We start from the raw sequence: 15,799 nt of genomic DNA, 5'->3' as shown, positions 1-15,799 counted from the left end.
GGAAATAAAAACAGAGGTGTTAGGAAACTGAGCGGAGACGCGTGTGGAGACAGAACGTACCGCGGCCACGCGGATCCGCCTTTTCGGCAGGGTGATCGGCCGGCATCGGGGCCGTGCGTAAAACTGCGAAAACAGCCGTGGGTCCGGCACGCCGGAGCCGGGGACGGCCAGCTCTGGCCACCAGGGGGCGCCCCTCCCTGCCAGCGCGGCGGCTCTGCGGCGTTTCGCACCGCCGTGCGGAGAGGAGGCCGGGGCCGACGCCGGCAGAATGCTGATGTGCCCCACTGCAGCAGCGGCTCGCTTATCTAAGTAACCTTGTTAAACATCCAAACTCATCGCTCTCTCTCTCTCTCTCTCTCTCTCTCTCTCTCTCTCTCTCTCTCTCTCTCTCTCTGTCTCTCTCTCTCTCTCGCTCTCTCTCTCTCTCTCTCTCTCTCTCTCTGCTTCTTCCTCCCTGCCTGCGCCTCACTTTCCCTGCGCCGTGAGCTTAGTGCTGACGCTCCCAGTATTTCACTTCACTTGGGCGCACAGGGACAAGAGCCGTGTGCCGCGGCGGGCTGGACCAAACGCCCCAGTGGGCCGATGATGACAGCAGGCCCATTAAAAAAGGGTGGGGGTGGGGTGCCGCTTGCTCCCTTCTTCTGCTAGGGCGGGGGCCAGGGCCCTTCTGATGGGGGGAAAAAATCTGGCGGCTTTAATCACAAGAAACGGCTTTCTCCGCCTCAAACAGATGTCCACCTGAGAGCTCATTTCTTTCGTTATCCGGATCCAACTCACGCGTAACAACATAACGACTGCCTGCTTATAATATGTATTTATGTTAAAATATGAAATCTACGCGTGCGCTTTTTGAACCTGGCTGCCGCTGTTGCACATAATTGTTTGTTTGACCGTACAGTAAGCTAACACGTCTCTAGATCACACAATAGGCTGCATAATGGCAGCACTGTTTGCCTCGGCGCCTGTCAGCAGATATACGCTTGTGGATTTTTTTTTCTCGCTCTAACGATAAAACTTGACTCGTAATGAGAAGCGCACGCTTCGGCGACGCTTGTCTAAGAACAAAAGGGGAAGTAATGCGTTTCTCTGAGACGGCTGCGCGAGGGGCGCGCGGACGCAACGGGGTAATGAAAGGGATCTCCGCCGCAGCGGGGAGAGAGAGAGCTCACCGCTAAGCCTCCGCGCCGCGAGCGATGCTTCATCTCCGCTGAAGATCTGTTTTAGATTTCGGATAAGGAGGCCCGTCTGAACTTCGCCGGGGCGCGTCTGAGCACGTGCACCGAGCGCGAAGCGTTCGCCGCGCCCGATTCGCTGGGGCTGGCGAGATGCGAGTCTCTTCTCCCGCGATGCTCAATCATGAATGATTTCCGAAAGGCTCCGATGCGTTCTCATATGGACGCGAGCGTCGCGTTTGCTCTCCACGCTTACGCAGGTCGGCTTCAGCTAAACTCCACACTGCTCAGCGCAGCCAATCAAAACATTACCTGCTTTCACTGCTTTGCACACCGTGTATGACATCCTTTTATTATTATTATTATTTTAGGTCAGCCGACTTTTAAAAATATATTTATCTATGATTTCTTTGTGCAAGCAGTAACATATCCTATTGGTAAGTTTTCAGTAATTGGATCGCGGACAGTAGACAGTCTTGAGATAGGGGTATTTTATGCTTTCAGTGATATCTGTTATATGTTCCCACTGAGACACACGCACACACACACCCTGCAGCGTTTGTCCTTGACTTAATGCAGTAAATAGTGACTTGGCAACACACCTCTGAGGTGGATGTGCACCATCACAATAATGGCTGCACCCACCCCCCCCCCCCCCCCCCACCTGACCCGTTGCACCCCCCAACCCCCCCCCCCCTAATCGATACTTACGGCTTTAGCCGTCTAAACTGGGTTTTAACTTCTTTGTTTTAGTGCTGCTGCTGCATTTGAAACGCCGCCCAAGTAATTAAGGCCCTCGCTTATGGGTCAGGGAGTGGCAGAAAAACAAGCATCACGCTCCCGTGAGTTATTTTTGAGCCGGGGGGGGGGGAGCACCTCGCCGTCTACCTGGGGTCGGTCACGTGGCTTCTGCCCCCCTCTCCCCCCTCCCCTCCGCGGAGGGGGGCCGCTGCCTCCGCCCTTGTCCCGGTTAAGCAGGCGCCAGGGAGGACGGGCGACAGGAAATAGCCGCCGAAGGGCGTGAGAATGTCACGCTAACACTGCCGCAAAGAAGCTCCTGGAGCAGCGCGGCGGCGTCAGGAGAACAGGAGACCAGCACGCTGTAGTGCTGCAGCGAGGTTCTTCCAGCGAGAGCGCGAGAACAACGCGGTAATGTTGCAGCAACGTTCCCAGAGCGCGAGAACATATCGGTAGTGTTGCAGCAACGTTCCCAGAGCGCGAGAACAACGTTGTAATGCTGCAGCAACGTTCCCAGAGCGCGAGAACATCGCGGTAATGCTGCAGCAACGTTCCCAGAGCGCGTGAACAACGTTGTAATGCTGCAGCGACGTTCCCAGAGCGCGAGAACATCGCGGTAATGTTGCAGCAACGTTCCCAGAGCGCGAGAACATCGCGGTAATGTTGCAGCAACGTTCCCAGAGCGCGAGAACATCGCAGTAATGTTGCAGCGACGTTCCCAGAGCGCGAGAACATCGCGGTAATGTTGCAGCAACGTTCCCAGAGCGCGAGAACATCGCAGTAATGCTGCAGCGACGTTCCCAGAGCGCCTGAACAACGTTTGTAATGCTGCAGCGACGTAGCGGCAACATGTGCTCACCTGAAAGCGAGACGCCCGGCCTGCAAGCTCCTCGGCTCAAAGCTGTGAGCAGCCAGACAGCGTGATGCTGAATGGAGGATTTTGGAGGGGGGGCGAGGATAAAGTTGTGAATCGCTCCAGTCTCGCACGCGTCGGCCGATTTGGACGCCGGAGCGCATCATCGCAGACGCGTCCCGCCCTCGCATTTTGTGAAGGTGCTGTAATGTGCACGCTCCCCCCTCCCTGCGTCAAACTGCCCCGTCTACCACCCCAAACCCCACCCCCCCCCCCCCCACCTAGCCTCTGCCTGTAGCCAGTTTCTTCAGTCCAATTAGCCTGCCGCCGTTAAACCAGCATGAACTGAGACTTGGCCGTCCAGCCAGCCAGTGGTCAGAAAGAAGACCTGCGATAAATATAAAAAGGCAGTATCAAAAAAAAAGAAGATGAAAGAAAGAAGGAGTGAGAGGGGGAGAGAGAGAGATAGAGAAAGAGAGAGAGAGCAGGGAGAGAGAAAGAGAGAGCGTGAGAGAGAGGGGAGAGAGAAAGAGTGGGCGGGAGAGAAAGAGATAGAGGTAGAGGGGGGGAGAGAGACAGACGCAGAGAGTGTGAGAGGGGGAGGAAGGAGAGGGGAGGGCGGGTGGATGGGGGGATGGCTCTGCACGTCTCTTCGGATGTGTGTCAGTGCGAACGGCCGGCCTGTCAGCCCTGACCTCCTTACCGCGTGTGTGGCTGATGAGCGCGCCCTCGCAGGGAGCTGTAGCGTAGCGAGCGCTAACGCTAGCGCTACTGAGGAGCGTGGAGCCAGTGCCCTGGAGCACACAGATACAGTACATATACGGCCACGGCGCCCACTATATATCACTTTCTTTCACCCTTCAGCTGTTTTATTGGGACTGTGTTGTAACACCCAGTAATAAAAAACGCCAAACAAACGTGCTTTTTCACAGACCGCCTCTCGGTAGTCTATCGCCCGCGCTCTTTTATTTCAACCTCAAATTATACGTCCCGCTTTTCAATCATTTTTCGACTTCAAATGCTGGAGTTTTTTCCAGTTCCCTTTTCTTTTGCGTATCTTCCGGTAGGGCAAACTGTCCACCGACGGAACCTGTGAGTGAGCCTAGGCCCAACCCGTTCAGCGTCGCCCCCCCTGCTAAAAGAAAAGGTCCACCCAGGACCCCCATCCGGCTCTAAGGGTCCAGCTGACCCCCCCACCCCCGGGAGTGGTTCCACCGGTGATGTAGCGCGGTGTGAGACCCACAGGGCGCGCGTGGGGCTGAGTCACTCAGAAACCCGGGGATGAGTCAGCGACGGAGCGCGCGCGGCGCGGGTGACTCGCTAGCCGCTGGGCTTCCTGTACGTCTCACCGCGGTCCCGGTGACGCACGGCCCTAAATTTAACCCGGGATGGACGCGCTGTCACCTCGCTGAGCCAGCATTCTTGAAGGATCAGAAGCATATGTTTTTTTTTTCCCCTTTTTTTTCTCGGTAACATTTTTTTAAACGCTAATCGCTTTACGCTGCCTGTTAATTATGTTTCTTCAAGAGGCAGATTGTTGCAATAGATATCGCAGTTTTAGTTTATGAATTCGTCGACACTGACACATCGATGTTCAGCATTCAATTCAGGCAATCTACAAAGACCAGTAGATCACAGACATGAAAAGCGTACATCTAAGACCCGACTGCTACTTTTATCTCATCTACTACTGATCTGAAAGAATACCTCTGGCCGTATTTGTCTGAATTACGAGCATGACACGCTGGAGGTAGAACGTTTCTCGTTTTTGTATCCGTTTCCTGTCTAGTGGAATCAAACGTATGCCCTTTTCTGATGACATTTCCAGCGTGGCGCACAGGAAATGAGGCGGTGTCGTGTTCATGCGCTGTCTCCCTGTTTCGCGCGGGGGCCAAAGGGCGGAGCACGGCTCCAGCACCTCGCCTCACGGAGCTGGAGAGTCCCCCCCCCCCCCCCCACTCGAAAGCGAACTGAAGGAGGGAAAGAGGCAGAGCTCATTAGCGAAGAGCACTGAAATAAATGACAAAGGCTCTCGGAGGGGAAGGGAGGGGTGGGGGGGAGGAGGAGGGGGGGGGAACGCTGGCTCCTGCTCAGCAGGGCCTGCAGGAAGGCCAAGAGCTGCAGAAGGGTATGATCTGCAGATACTCCTCTCCCTCTCTTTCTCTCTCCCTTTCTTTCTCGCTTTCCCCCTCTCTCTCTCTCTTTCCCTCTCTTTCCCCCTCTCCCACTCTCTCTTCCCCCCCGCCCCCCCCCCCTCTCGCTCTCTCCTTCTCCCCCTAGTTTTTAGTTTTTAACCTGTTTTTAAAAAATGTATTTGAATTCTCCTCGAAGGTGTGCTTTGTCAGCCACTGCTTCTTCTCACACACACCACCAGTCATTGCGCTGGAGGAGCATCTTCATACACAGCAGGTCCCTCATCTACCAGTGTGGGGCGCTGGTGTGTCACTGGCCTTGGACCAGCAATTACTAGAATGTTGGTATATAATTTAACATCATTTTCAATATAATACTGCAAAAACAGTACACTCTTAACTCTTAATTTGTAGATACTAAACATTCATCTACATGAAGAGTGAAAGTGGTAGTATTAAGCTGAAACCCAAACAGGGCTTTTAGCTTGAAAAGTCGAGGCATTTTAAAGAGTGGCCTCAGTGATCAGACACAACCAAGGGCCGGAGTCGCTCCATGACAGCGAACTTTAACGGGCATAACCCTCTGGCCACCGCATTACCGGCGATGAAGCCGGATTCATCTGCAGGGTTTGATTCCACAGCGTCTGCCCTTCAGCAGCCTGCACGCGTGTGACTGAATACCCTGACGGGAAATCCTGCTGACTGAATCCCTCCCCTCCCAGGCGATGCTGTAAGTACACAGGGCTCTGTGGGGGCTGCTGCTAGCGGCAGCTAGCGCCGCCACAGCTCAGGTTCCATACCTGACGCACTAGAACAGCGCCTTGGCCTGATGAGCCACCCAGTCACACTCTCTTCCGCGGACATTCGGGTAGCGCCAGGCTAACAGACCGCGTGAGCGCATCTGAGCCTGAGGTACCGATGACAGAGGCTCCGCACGTACGCTGCAAAGACCTCAACAACAAGGGGGGGAACACCGCGGTGGCGCTCTTCAAAAATCCAGCCGGCTTCCGTGCCTCTGAGCTGACCGAAGTTAGCGCTTTCACTCTGAGCCCTCCTCCCAAACCCTCCCCCGCCCCTGCAGAGTCTCAGACGCGGGGTCTCTGGAAGGCCGCGGTGCTGCAGAGAGTCCGCCAACCGCTCACGGGACGGAGCGCGTCTTATTTCCCACCGCTTTCACAGCCCGTTCCAGGACTCTGAGCGGAAACGCGCGCGTCCCGTCTGCATCAAACGCGCGCGTCAGTCAGCAGGGCTGAGCGGCGCGAAGCAGGGCACGAGCCTCTTTCAAAAAAAAACGGTGACAAAAAAACAGGAAGAAATGAAACGCGGACGGAGCGAGGCGTTTTCCCACGGCGTGTGACCCGCCTGAGCGCGTGGCCCCGGGCCGTCGACCTCGTGAACTACCAGCTTGCTGAACAAAACCCCTGGCCTGCGTCCGAACACTTTAAAAGGGCGTCCTTTCCTCCTTTATTGACCCCTTGTTTCCTTGTCACCTAGAGGGAGCTAACTGGCCTCAGTCAGAACAACACAAGGAGCAGCACATGAATTAGGGAGGTCATAACGCAGGTGGATATTAACACGGGGAAAACATGCTAGATCAAAAATCCTGAGGAGGCATTTATTTTTAAGACGAATTCTGGAAGTGAAACACACAGTAATTGGAAGAAGAAGAAAAAACATTGGCAAAAACCCAGTCGTTTGTCCTGTGCTGTTGGACTTCTCTCAAAACGGCGCAGCACACAGGATAGTGAGCTATTCAGTGCAGAACAGATGGCAGCGTTTTCAGTGTGAAATCATCTGAAAGGCACTGTGTGTTCTGGCCCTGCACATATGTATTTCACATATAAATATATAAAAAAGGCTGTAGTTCTATTCTCTGCTGTATAATAAGGAAAACATTTCACATATCGTATATTGTGAAACGTTGTTTCTGATCTTGATAATACGTTTTATCTCAATATACCGCAGTGTATGCCATTTCTGTATGGGAGCCCAATGATGCACACTATCCAGTGTCACATGCATACTCATACATATCAGACATGGCTCATTTCATTATTTAAAACACTTCAACCCTTTTTACATCAGTGAAATTCCTGCAGAGTTCTGACTAAGAGGAAATCTATTTTCACAAATATTTAGAACAAAATTCTTCTTTTATATGATTGTACGTTTTGCTTAAATAATGGCTTTGATCATTTTCTGAGATTTACAAGATTGCTTTCAAATAAATATTTAACCCATATCTGGTACATACAAGCTGACTGTAAATCCAGATCATAACCAGGTCAGAGAATACTAGTAATACAGAGAGCAGTGCATTAAACTATCAAGTCATCTATCAAGCAACTTACAAACATTTTGTGTTTTTGTAGGAAAAGGCCAGGAGGCAGGGCTCTAGAAGATACAGATATAAAGATTTCTCCCTTTACAAACCATTACACAAAAGCAAGTGGCAAAGCCCTTCTGTTTCTAGTTTACCTGAGGCTAATAGCCTCTAAATAAAACCAAATTCTGAACTGTGAAGTAGTGATTCCTTTACAGGCTCCCTCTCCTGCATTCTCATCATGACATAAATGTTCATGCATACGTGTCCCTGTTAGATACTGCATAAACATAAATTTTCTACATTCCAATTAGTCAAATTTGTGTGAGTTTACTGTTAGTAATGCTTATGGTTGTAGAGACTTTTTTGAAAGCAGCTGTAAGATAGACCTGGTCCTTTATAGTTGGTAGGGTTACACATTCCATTTCACAGCTTTGGTGCAATTCCAACTTACAGACATGCAAGTTTGTAGTCTTCCCATGCACCGGGAGAATCTGCTTCAGCCTGCAGACAAGATGAGCACCTGTTCATGGCCACGGGTTCCGTCAGCTGTTTTATCAATTTGCAGCTGCAGGATATAAAAAAAAAAAAAAGAGAAATGTGCGTGATTTTTGGCCAGAGCCACAGTGGAAACACAGTGGCTGCCACAGTGGCAACATTCAGCGCCAAAATTTTAAATAAAAAATAAAATAACCCCATAAAAAGTGGCTTAAGAAAATCAGATTTTCACCCAGTCAATGAGCGTGTGCACTGATAGGAGGTATTTTAATGGGATCTGCTGCTCCCTCCACATAAAAAGACGATCTCAGTCACATGAAAGAGTAAAGAGTTCCCTAGTGGCTCGGTTTTTTGCCGCGTACAGAAATAGGAAGATTTTGGCAGCTGCTGCCTTAATTTAGCCAGTTAGTGCTGAAACGCTGCAGTCAGACTCAAAGCTGAGGCTCACTCGGGCGAGAGCGCGTATCCGTAGAACATTTTAAAATTCCGCAGATTAAGATGAGGATTTAAAGGATCGCAGGATTGATACTGTTTTCTGAAGCATCTAGAGGCAGAAAATATTCATTGTTCCTCTACTTGCTATTCCAGAATCAAAGAAAGACCAAAAGGTCTTGACTTGGCTGCGCAATATAGTGCAAATGTTTGTCCTCACCAAACTGTGTTCATGGAAAAAATCTGTGTTTTTCCAATAATCATTTTTGTGTAAGAGCAGAGAGAATAGTGGCTACGACTACATATGAATGCCAGACGACATTGTAAGTAGTAGCCTAGTACTCCAGAGAAAGGGATCCCCATCATCTTCAGTGAGTAATGTTTCCACCAGAATTCCTCGCATCCCACCACCTCACCCCCTCGCAGGATAACGATGGAATTTTAATAGCCTAATCGGTCCCCACAGGCGGTCAATACACAGCCGGCTGCACGAGGGAAAATGTCGCGGATGCTATCCCAACCGGACAGCGCTGTACCGCAATTCGCTAACTCTCATAAAACGGAACCTCAGAGGACTTGCAATAATGCCGGTTCAGCGCTTCCGCGCATTTTCTCTTTTAACGTTCTTTAATTAAACTCATCAGATAAAAGCGGCAAAGCTTTACGCTGCAAGACGCGAAATCGAGTCTTAACACAGAACAATCGCTGTAAGGGATGAGCGCAAGTCCCCGTGCTGTTTCTGTATTTATTTATTTTATATGCGCTAAACCGCTATATGCGAACGGTTATCTGCCAACTAGCTTGCGCTCCCTCTCTGCATGTAAACTGAATTGATTATGCACGTTTAGCGGAGGGCCAATTTGCGCTTCTGGTATAAGTAAGCGCTGTGTAATTATTCGCTTCGCATGTGTCCATCTGTTTGTAAGCTCTTGATTAGCCAGTGTACCTCTCTGGGGCTCTCTCCTGGGCAGATGCTAAATCTAGAGAGAGCAGAGAGATTCAACCGCACGTGGACAAATGAGAGATTGAGAGGCCCTGGAGTTGCAGCTCAGTTAACAAATGCAAAAGGTAAAACGCAAAATATAAAGACTTCATTGAAAATATGCTAAAGATGTACTGTAGGCTTTTGCACATATTAGTAAATCAGTTGTTTTTTATTTTTTTATATACCGTAGCGTATACTGTAATTGTATTAACATATTACATTGTACATACACACAGATAGCATATATATGCAGTGGTGCTCCATAATGTTTGGGACAAAAACATAAAAAATATAGATATATTTATTTTGGTCTGTACTACACAATCTTTTATTTGAAATCAAACAATTCACTTCTGATTAATGTGCACATTCTCAGGTTTTATTTAAGGGTATTTTTTTATACACTTTGGTTTCACCATGTCGAAATTACAGCACTTTTTTTTAATACATAGTCCCCCATTTCAGGGCACCATAATTTTTGGGACATATTTATGCTATGTAAATGAAAGTAATCCTTTGCATGCAATGACTGTTGGAGTCTGTGACCCATAGACATCACCAGGTGCTGAGTATCTTCTCTGGTGATGCTCTCAGGCCTGTAATGCAGCCATCTTCAGCTCCTGCTTGTTCTGGGGGCTGGTTGTTTTTTCGATCCACATATGAAAGGCATGTTCATTTGGATTCAGATTTGGTGAATGACATGGACAGTCAAGAATTTTTCAGCTTCTGGCTTCGAAAAACTCCTTTGATGCTTTGGCAGTATGTTACAGATCACTGTCTTGCTTGAGGAGGAATCTCCATCCAATGAGTTTGGAGGCATTTGCTTGAACTTGAGTAGATAAGAGGCTTCTGTACAGAATTAATTCTGCTGGTGCCATAAGCAGTTACATCATCAACGAAGAGGAGTGAGCCAGTATCTGTAGCAGTCATACATGCTCAAACCATAACACCCCCACCATCATGTTTCACAGATGAGGGGAATGCTTTGTATCTTGGGCAGTCCCTTTTGGCCTCCACACTTTGCATTTGCCATCACTCTGATATAACAGCACTTTACATATATAGTTCCCCCATTTTAAGGCACCATAATGTTTGGATACAAATGGCTCCGGTGTTTCTGATTAGTCAAGTGCGTTCAATTGCTTCCTTAGTGCAGGTATACAAGGGCTTTCAGTGTCTCGTCTTGATTCTAGGCTTCTGATTGCCTTTGAAAACTGTTATTGCTGTTTGTAAACACAAGGACCAGAGCTGAGCCAATGAATGTCAAGGAAGCAATTATGAGGCTGAGAAATAAGGAAAAACAGTCAGAGACATAGGGAAAACATTAGGCTTACCAAAATACTGTTTGGAACATAATTAAGCAGAAGGGACGCACTGGTAAGCTCCACAATCGCAATGGTAGGCCAAGGAAGACCTCTATAATTGATAACCGAAGAATTCTCACCATAATGAAGAAAAACCCCAAAACACCTGTCTGACAGATCAGAAACACTCTTCAGGAGGCCAGCGTGGATGTGTCAGTGACTACTGTCCACAGGAGTCTTGCTTCATGAACAGTACTATAGAGGCTACGCTACAAGATGCACACCTCTAGTTAGCCACAAAAACAGGATGGCCAGGTTACAGTTTGCTAAGTAGTACCTAAAAGAGCCTGAAGAGTTCTGGAAAAAGGTCTCATGGACAAATGAGACCAAGATTCACTTGTATCGGAGTGTTGGCAAGAACAAAGTGTGGAGGCCATGTCTATAGGTCACAGATTTTAAGCAGTCATTGCATGCAAAGGATATGTGACAGAGTACTAAACCTGACTTCTTCAATTCACATAAATTTAATATGTCCCAAACTTTATGGTGCAATGGAGGGGACTGTTTATAAATAGTGTTATAATTTCTACATGGTGAAACCTAACTAATAACAGCTGAGAATCTGCACTTTAACCACATGTGAATTATTTCATTACAAATCTGAAATTGTGGAGTACAGTGTTAGATAATAATATATTGTCAAAATTGAACATCTGAGCTGCATTTCCTTTTCTTCTGAAGAACCCCAACAAGGTTCTCCTTGCCTCATTGCATGGCTTGTCTATTTAGGTTTTTAGTCATAAGTGGACTGAAAGGTGTAATGGAGACGGCCCGCAGAGCAGTGGTTGGGTCGTTAGGGTAACCTCTCCACAAAAAAGTATCCTAATGAGCCAGAAAACAACCGACAACAGCCTCCTGTCCGTCCACTGAATCATCAGAAATGCCACGCGTGTCAAGCTGGCAGTTAATTTAAAGTGAAAAGCCAAGATACGTGGGCCTAATTAACCTCTGAACCTTTCCCACTAAGAGGCTCTGTGCTGTCTCTCTGTTTTTTTCCTTTTCTTCTCAAAATGGCCTCTTTTTTTGCACTTTGTCTGGGAAGCGTAGAGAGATGGAGGGACAGAGCTGCAGGTGCTGAGTTATACGCCCGTCGCCCTCTTCACCCGTCTCAAGTGCACCGTCAGCCTGTTTTCCTTTTTTGGCCGACCAGATTTCTGCCGCACAAACTGCCAGGATGTCACAGCTCACAGATTTCAGCAGCGAACCCATCCACAGAGCAGTCAGAATAGTGTACTATGAACCATAATGTTTGCTCAATGCATGCATACTCCGCACATGAATGATCTGAACACGTTGCCTCTTCTGTAGTCTTGGAAAGCCGGTCTCAGAAATATGCACGCCGAAGCAAGGGCTTTGAGATTACGACAATGCTGTGTTGACCCAAGCGGAGACGCAGTTACCCGAAGCAGAGCCCGGAGACACGAAACACAACAAAGTACGGAGCTTCCACGACTGTCAGAGGTTAGCTCACAGCACACTGCTGGAAATCGTAGGAGACAGGCAACAGAGAGATGCGTTTTTCCCCCGGTGTGGAAAAAAGGGAAAGTGTCTCGCACAAATAATTTAACGGGCACCCAAGGCTGCTCGCGCTGAGAAAAAAGCCAAATGAAAATCAGCGGTTTGCCTTAGCTTCTATTCTGCTATTTTTTCGTTCCATTTTTGTTCAGTTGGAATATGGAATAAAATTCAGTTTGCATAAGCTGCATGCATTTGAAGGTGGTAAAATGGATGGGGGACGTTGAGGTTAGACGAGCGAAGTAGCGGTAGCTGTTCCAAATAAGGAAAGATAAAAACATTTTTTTTTACAAAAAAACATTAAAAAACAAAGCACTGTATGCAGAACATGGCGACTGCATTCTCCAGAACAAAAGAAATGACATGAAAACAAATAAAAACCCACTGGGTACGTCCAACCGAACACTTTCCCTGGGTTCAGTCATAGTTACAGAGGCGCCCTGAGCACACTGGGCCAGGTGAAGGGACGAGGCGGGACGACGTCGACCCTCGGGGGGAGCCCTGGCACATGAGCGCCGCCCGCGGTCCAGAAACGCTGCTGGGTGTTGCCATGGCTGCGAGCGCGGGAACACCCGGGTGGGCGTGGCCGGATTACGAGCGGCAGGACAAAAACCAATCGGCGCTGCGCTGCCTTTGCTGTGGAGTGACCGAACTGGGGGTGGGAGCGCGAGGCGCGACAGGTGGGCAAGGTACCCCTCACGTAAAGACGCCTCACACCCCGAAAAGCAAGGTTTCGCGCGGGGGACACGAAAGCAGCTGCGACTCATTTAGCTGATCAATGAATTTGGGTAGAATGTCAGACTGGATGGGTGCTAATGAGCGGGAGCTCGGTGTGCGTTCCAGCAGCAGACACGCGGGCTCACGCTGCACACAATCTGCTCCACACTGACAGAGCTGAAGGGCGCTCTGACGCTACGAGCATTAGCGGCTGTGGAACGCGGCGCGGCGCGCGGCCAACGCCGTCCCGGCTGCAAGGCGCCGCCGTGGCGCCGCGGTCCCGCGAGGGGGGAACGCCCCTCGTCAGCGGGGACCCCAGAAGCAGCTCGGGATCGAGGGCAGAACGGACGGCGCGGAACTGCAGGTGTGAATCCCAGTGGGGAAAAACCTGCCTGAGTCAGCCAGGAATCCACAACGGGCGCGAGCGCTCATGTTTCCTGCCGCTCGTATTTCAGCGGGGCGATGAGTCAGAACGCAGAGGAAAGCCACACTGGAGCTCTGCCCAATAACGGGTCCCCAACAGACCTGTCAGAACCCGAGCCATTTCGCCGGGGGGAGCGGGGGGGGTGGGGGTGCGGGGGGGGCATGATCTTGCTGCGGAAAGCTGATGGAGGCGGACCCAGAAAGGCTCGCAGGGGTAATTGCTGCCAAAGGAACTTCCAACCAAGTCTTGTCTCAGGGGGGCTCAATGCACCGTAAACTGCCTTTCTTTCACGAGCATTACCATCACTACGACTCATTCAAACTGCCTGTGTTTTTGGCTTCATCAATTTGTTTCTCTTTTTGTTCTGATTTTATTTTTATTGACAATTTTCTCTGCCATACTGTCAAAACTTTTGTAAATTAAAGTTGCCGGCATTGTCCCTTGTCTATGGGCCACAGTACAGCCCACGTTAAGTATGAAATCAATAGGAATTCATCAAATATGAATATGGCAGTAGGTTACAGAGGAGGATTGAGGTACATTTCACAACACGAGGAGCAGGATTAAAGAAGAGGGATGTCACTTAAAATTATTCCGAATAGATTCGAGCGCCGCGAATATAACATGAAGTAATTTTGCTCTGGGAAAGTCAGCTGTCTGCCTGCATCACCTTGAGTGAAATCGTCCCTGCATTAAACCGCTAAGTCCCGCTCACTTCCTGTGCGTTGTCGTGCTAATTCTATCGTTTGCCTTTGACTCAATATTTCTCCCCACCATTAGTTAAAACAGGAAGTAGTTTATTTATTTATTTCAACATGGCCGCCTCGTATCTGGGACCAGTCTCTGGCCTCTCTGCGGGTTCCTCTTCAGGAGAGGCAGGGGTGTTTGCTCTGATTCGGGGTCAGCTCGGGCTGCTTTCTTTGCCGTGATAGGATTCCACGCTCCGCTGATGTCGGGACTGCAAAATGCCATCGCCGGTGGGCTGAAGACAGGAAAGTGCGTAGTGCAGAGCAGACGGGTATTTCTCCCAAGGCTGTTGTGTTATAAATATCTGATTCACATTTCTTTGAAATTAGGTTGAGGGGGTGGAGGGGGGGGGGCTCTTTCTTTCTTTGGGCAAGCGCATGGCTGACTCAAAAACAGACTGTACTGTAGGAGGGATCGCAGCATCAACAAAACTAGCTAAAGTCAGGGCGGTGGCGGAAGGTCGCGGTAATCTCTTTCCGGCGGACGGGCGGGGGGGCGACCGCGATGCCGCACGTTCCCCACACACACAGCCGCAGAGTCAGAGCGAAATCAGCCGAATTCACCGCGGTGGCAGAATGGCGGCGAAGTCTCCCTCTGAACAGCCGATCACGGTGGCCGCACAAAGCCCTGGGCTAAACGCCGGCCCCGCCTCACTCAGGGCCTCAGCCAATCTGCGTTTCAGTGGCACCCTCACACCACCGGGCAGCTCGGCCGCCACGGCCTGGCCAATGAGCGGGCAGCTCCGGCCAGGATCTCGGGGGTTTCCGGCTGAAAGGCCCTGAGCAGAAGAGGAGTGCGCACCAGGCCTATTAAAAGTGGGACTTTCCAACTTTGAAAGAATTTGAAACTAGGTCATCCTCCAAGTTTGCTGTGATCTTTTTTTGGCCTCTGGGTGCGGAAAACAGAAAAAATTAAAATATTATAAAGTGAGGGAATATTAACCATGGAGGTGTCAAATGAGGATTACAGATACACATACACACACACACACACACACACATGCTCACTCATATGCGGCAAAACACACACACACACACACACACAGTCATTTTGTACCACCCTGACAACATGTTCCCATTGCAAAAATTGTATAAGATTATGACTTTAGCAAAGGTCCTGTCCCATCAAAGGTCATTCAAATAGTTTTAACTCAGGAGCCACCCAGTGACGCCCTTCCTACTAATAATCACTGGACTTATTTTAAATGATTAATTCATTTGGCAGATGCTCCTGACCCTCTTGGAGTAACACGCACACACACGCACAAACACATGTGCACACACACGCGCGCACACACACACACACGCACACACGCGCGCACACACACACGCACACACACATGTGCACACACATGCACACACACGCGCGCACACACACGCACACACACATGTGCACACACACGCACACACACACACACACACACACACACACGTTTCACATGGCTAGGTGGGACCAGGGGCCCAGCACACACAGAACCAAAGCCAATGGAAACCAAACGTGTGTCTGAAAAGGCTGACCTAATTAAGCCTCACTTTCTTGAATGCGTAACCATGTGTCCCAGTGAGTTTGCACATGGCCCTCCCTGCTTTTCTGTGGGGTGGGACTTCAGTAACATCACAGGCAAAGCGGTGTTGCCCCTAACAGAAATGAAAAACAAAATATGATAAAGAAAACGTACAGATTATTGGCACCTTCAGATATTGCAACATTTTGCACTTCCGTGAAACATAGTATAGTTACATTTTGAAAATATTGCAGCATATGCAATTTCTGTAAGGGCTCCTAATACAACCATGCGGTTTTTTGCACGTTTTTTAAAACCCCTCTCATGTGTGTTGTGAGGGGTAAGTAACCTGTCTGCCACCTTTAACAGAGGACCTCCGTATTCCACACACCGAG

At 49.5% G+C, this 15,799-nt stretch overlaps 2 protein-coding genes across 2 annotated transcripts in view; one reads left to right on the top strand and one right to left on the bottom strand.

Annotated features, from left to right (window-relative positions):
* atf7ip2 (activating transcription factor 7 interacting protein 2) overlaps nucleotides 1–7,763 on the bottom strand; it is a 78,166-nt gene extending 70,403 nt beyond the window's left edge. The window contains exon 1 of the mRNA XM_035399203.1: nucleotides 7,673–7,763. Coding sequence (XP_035255094.1) covers nucleotides 7,673–7,749 — 77 coding nt within the window. The 5' untranslated portion in view covers nucleotides 7,750–7,763. The remainder of the gene's footprint in view (nucleotides 1–7,672) is intronic.
* The window catches only part of grin2aa (glutamate receptor, ionotropic, N-methyl D-aspartate 2A, a), a 137,453-nt gene that overhangs the window by 43,285 nt on the left and 78,369 nt on the right, over nucleotides 1–15,799 (top strand). The window lies entirely within an intron of this gene.

This window comes from Anguilla anguilla, chromosome 17 (assembly GCF_013347855.1).
Source record: "Anguilla anguilla isolate fAngAng1 chromosome 17, fAngAng1.pri, whole genome shotgun sequence".
Taxonomy (NCBI): domain Eukaryota; kingdom Metazoa; phylum Chordata; class Actinopteri; order Anguilliformes; family Anguillidae; genus Anguilla; species Anguilla anguilla.
The sequence above is the reverse complement of the archived record's forward strand: the minus strand, read 5'-3'. Positions and strand labels throughout refer to the sequence as shown.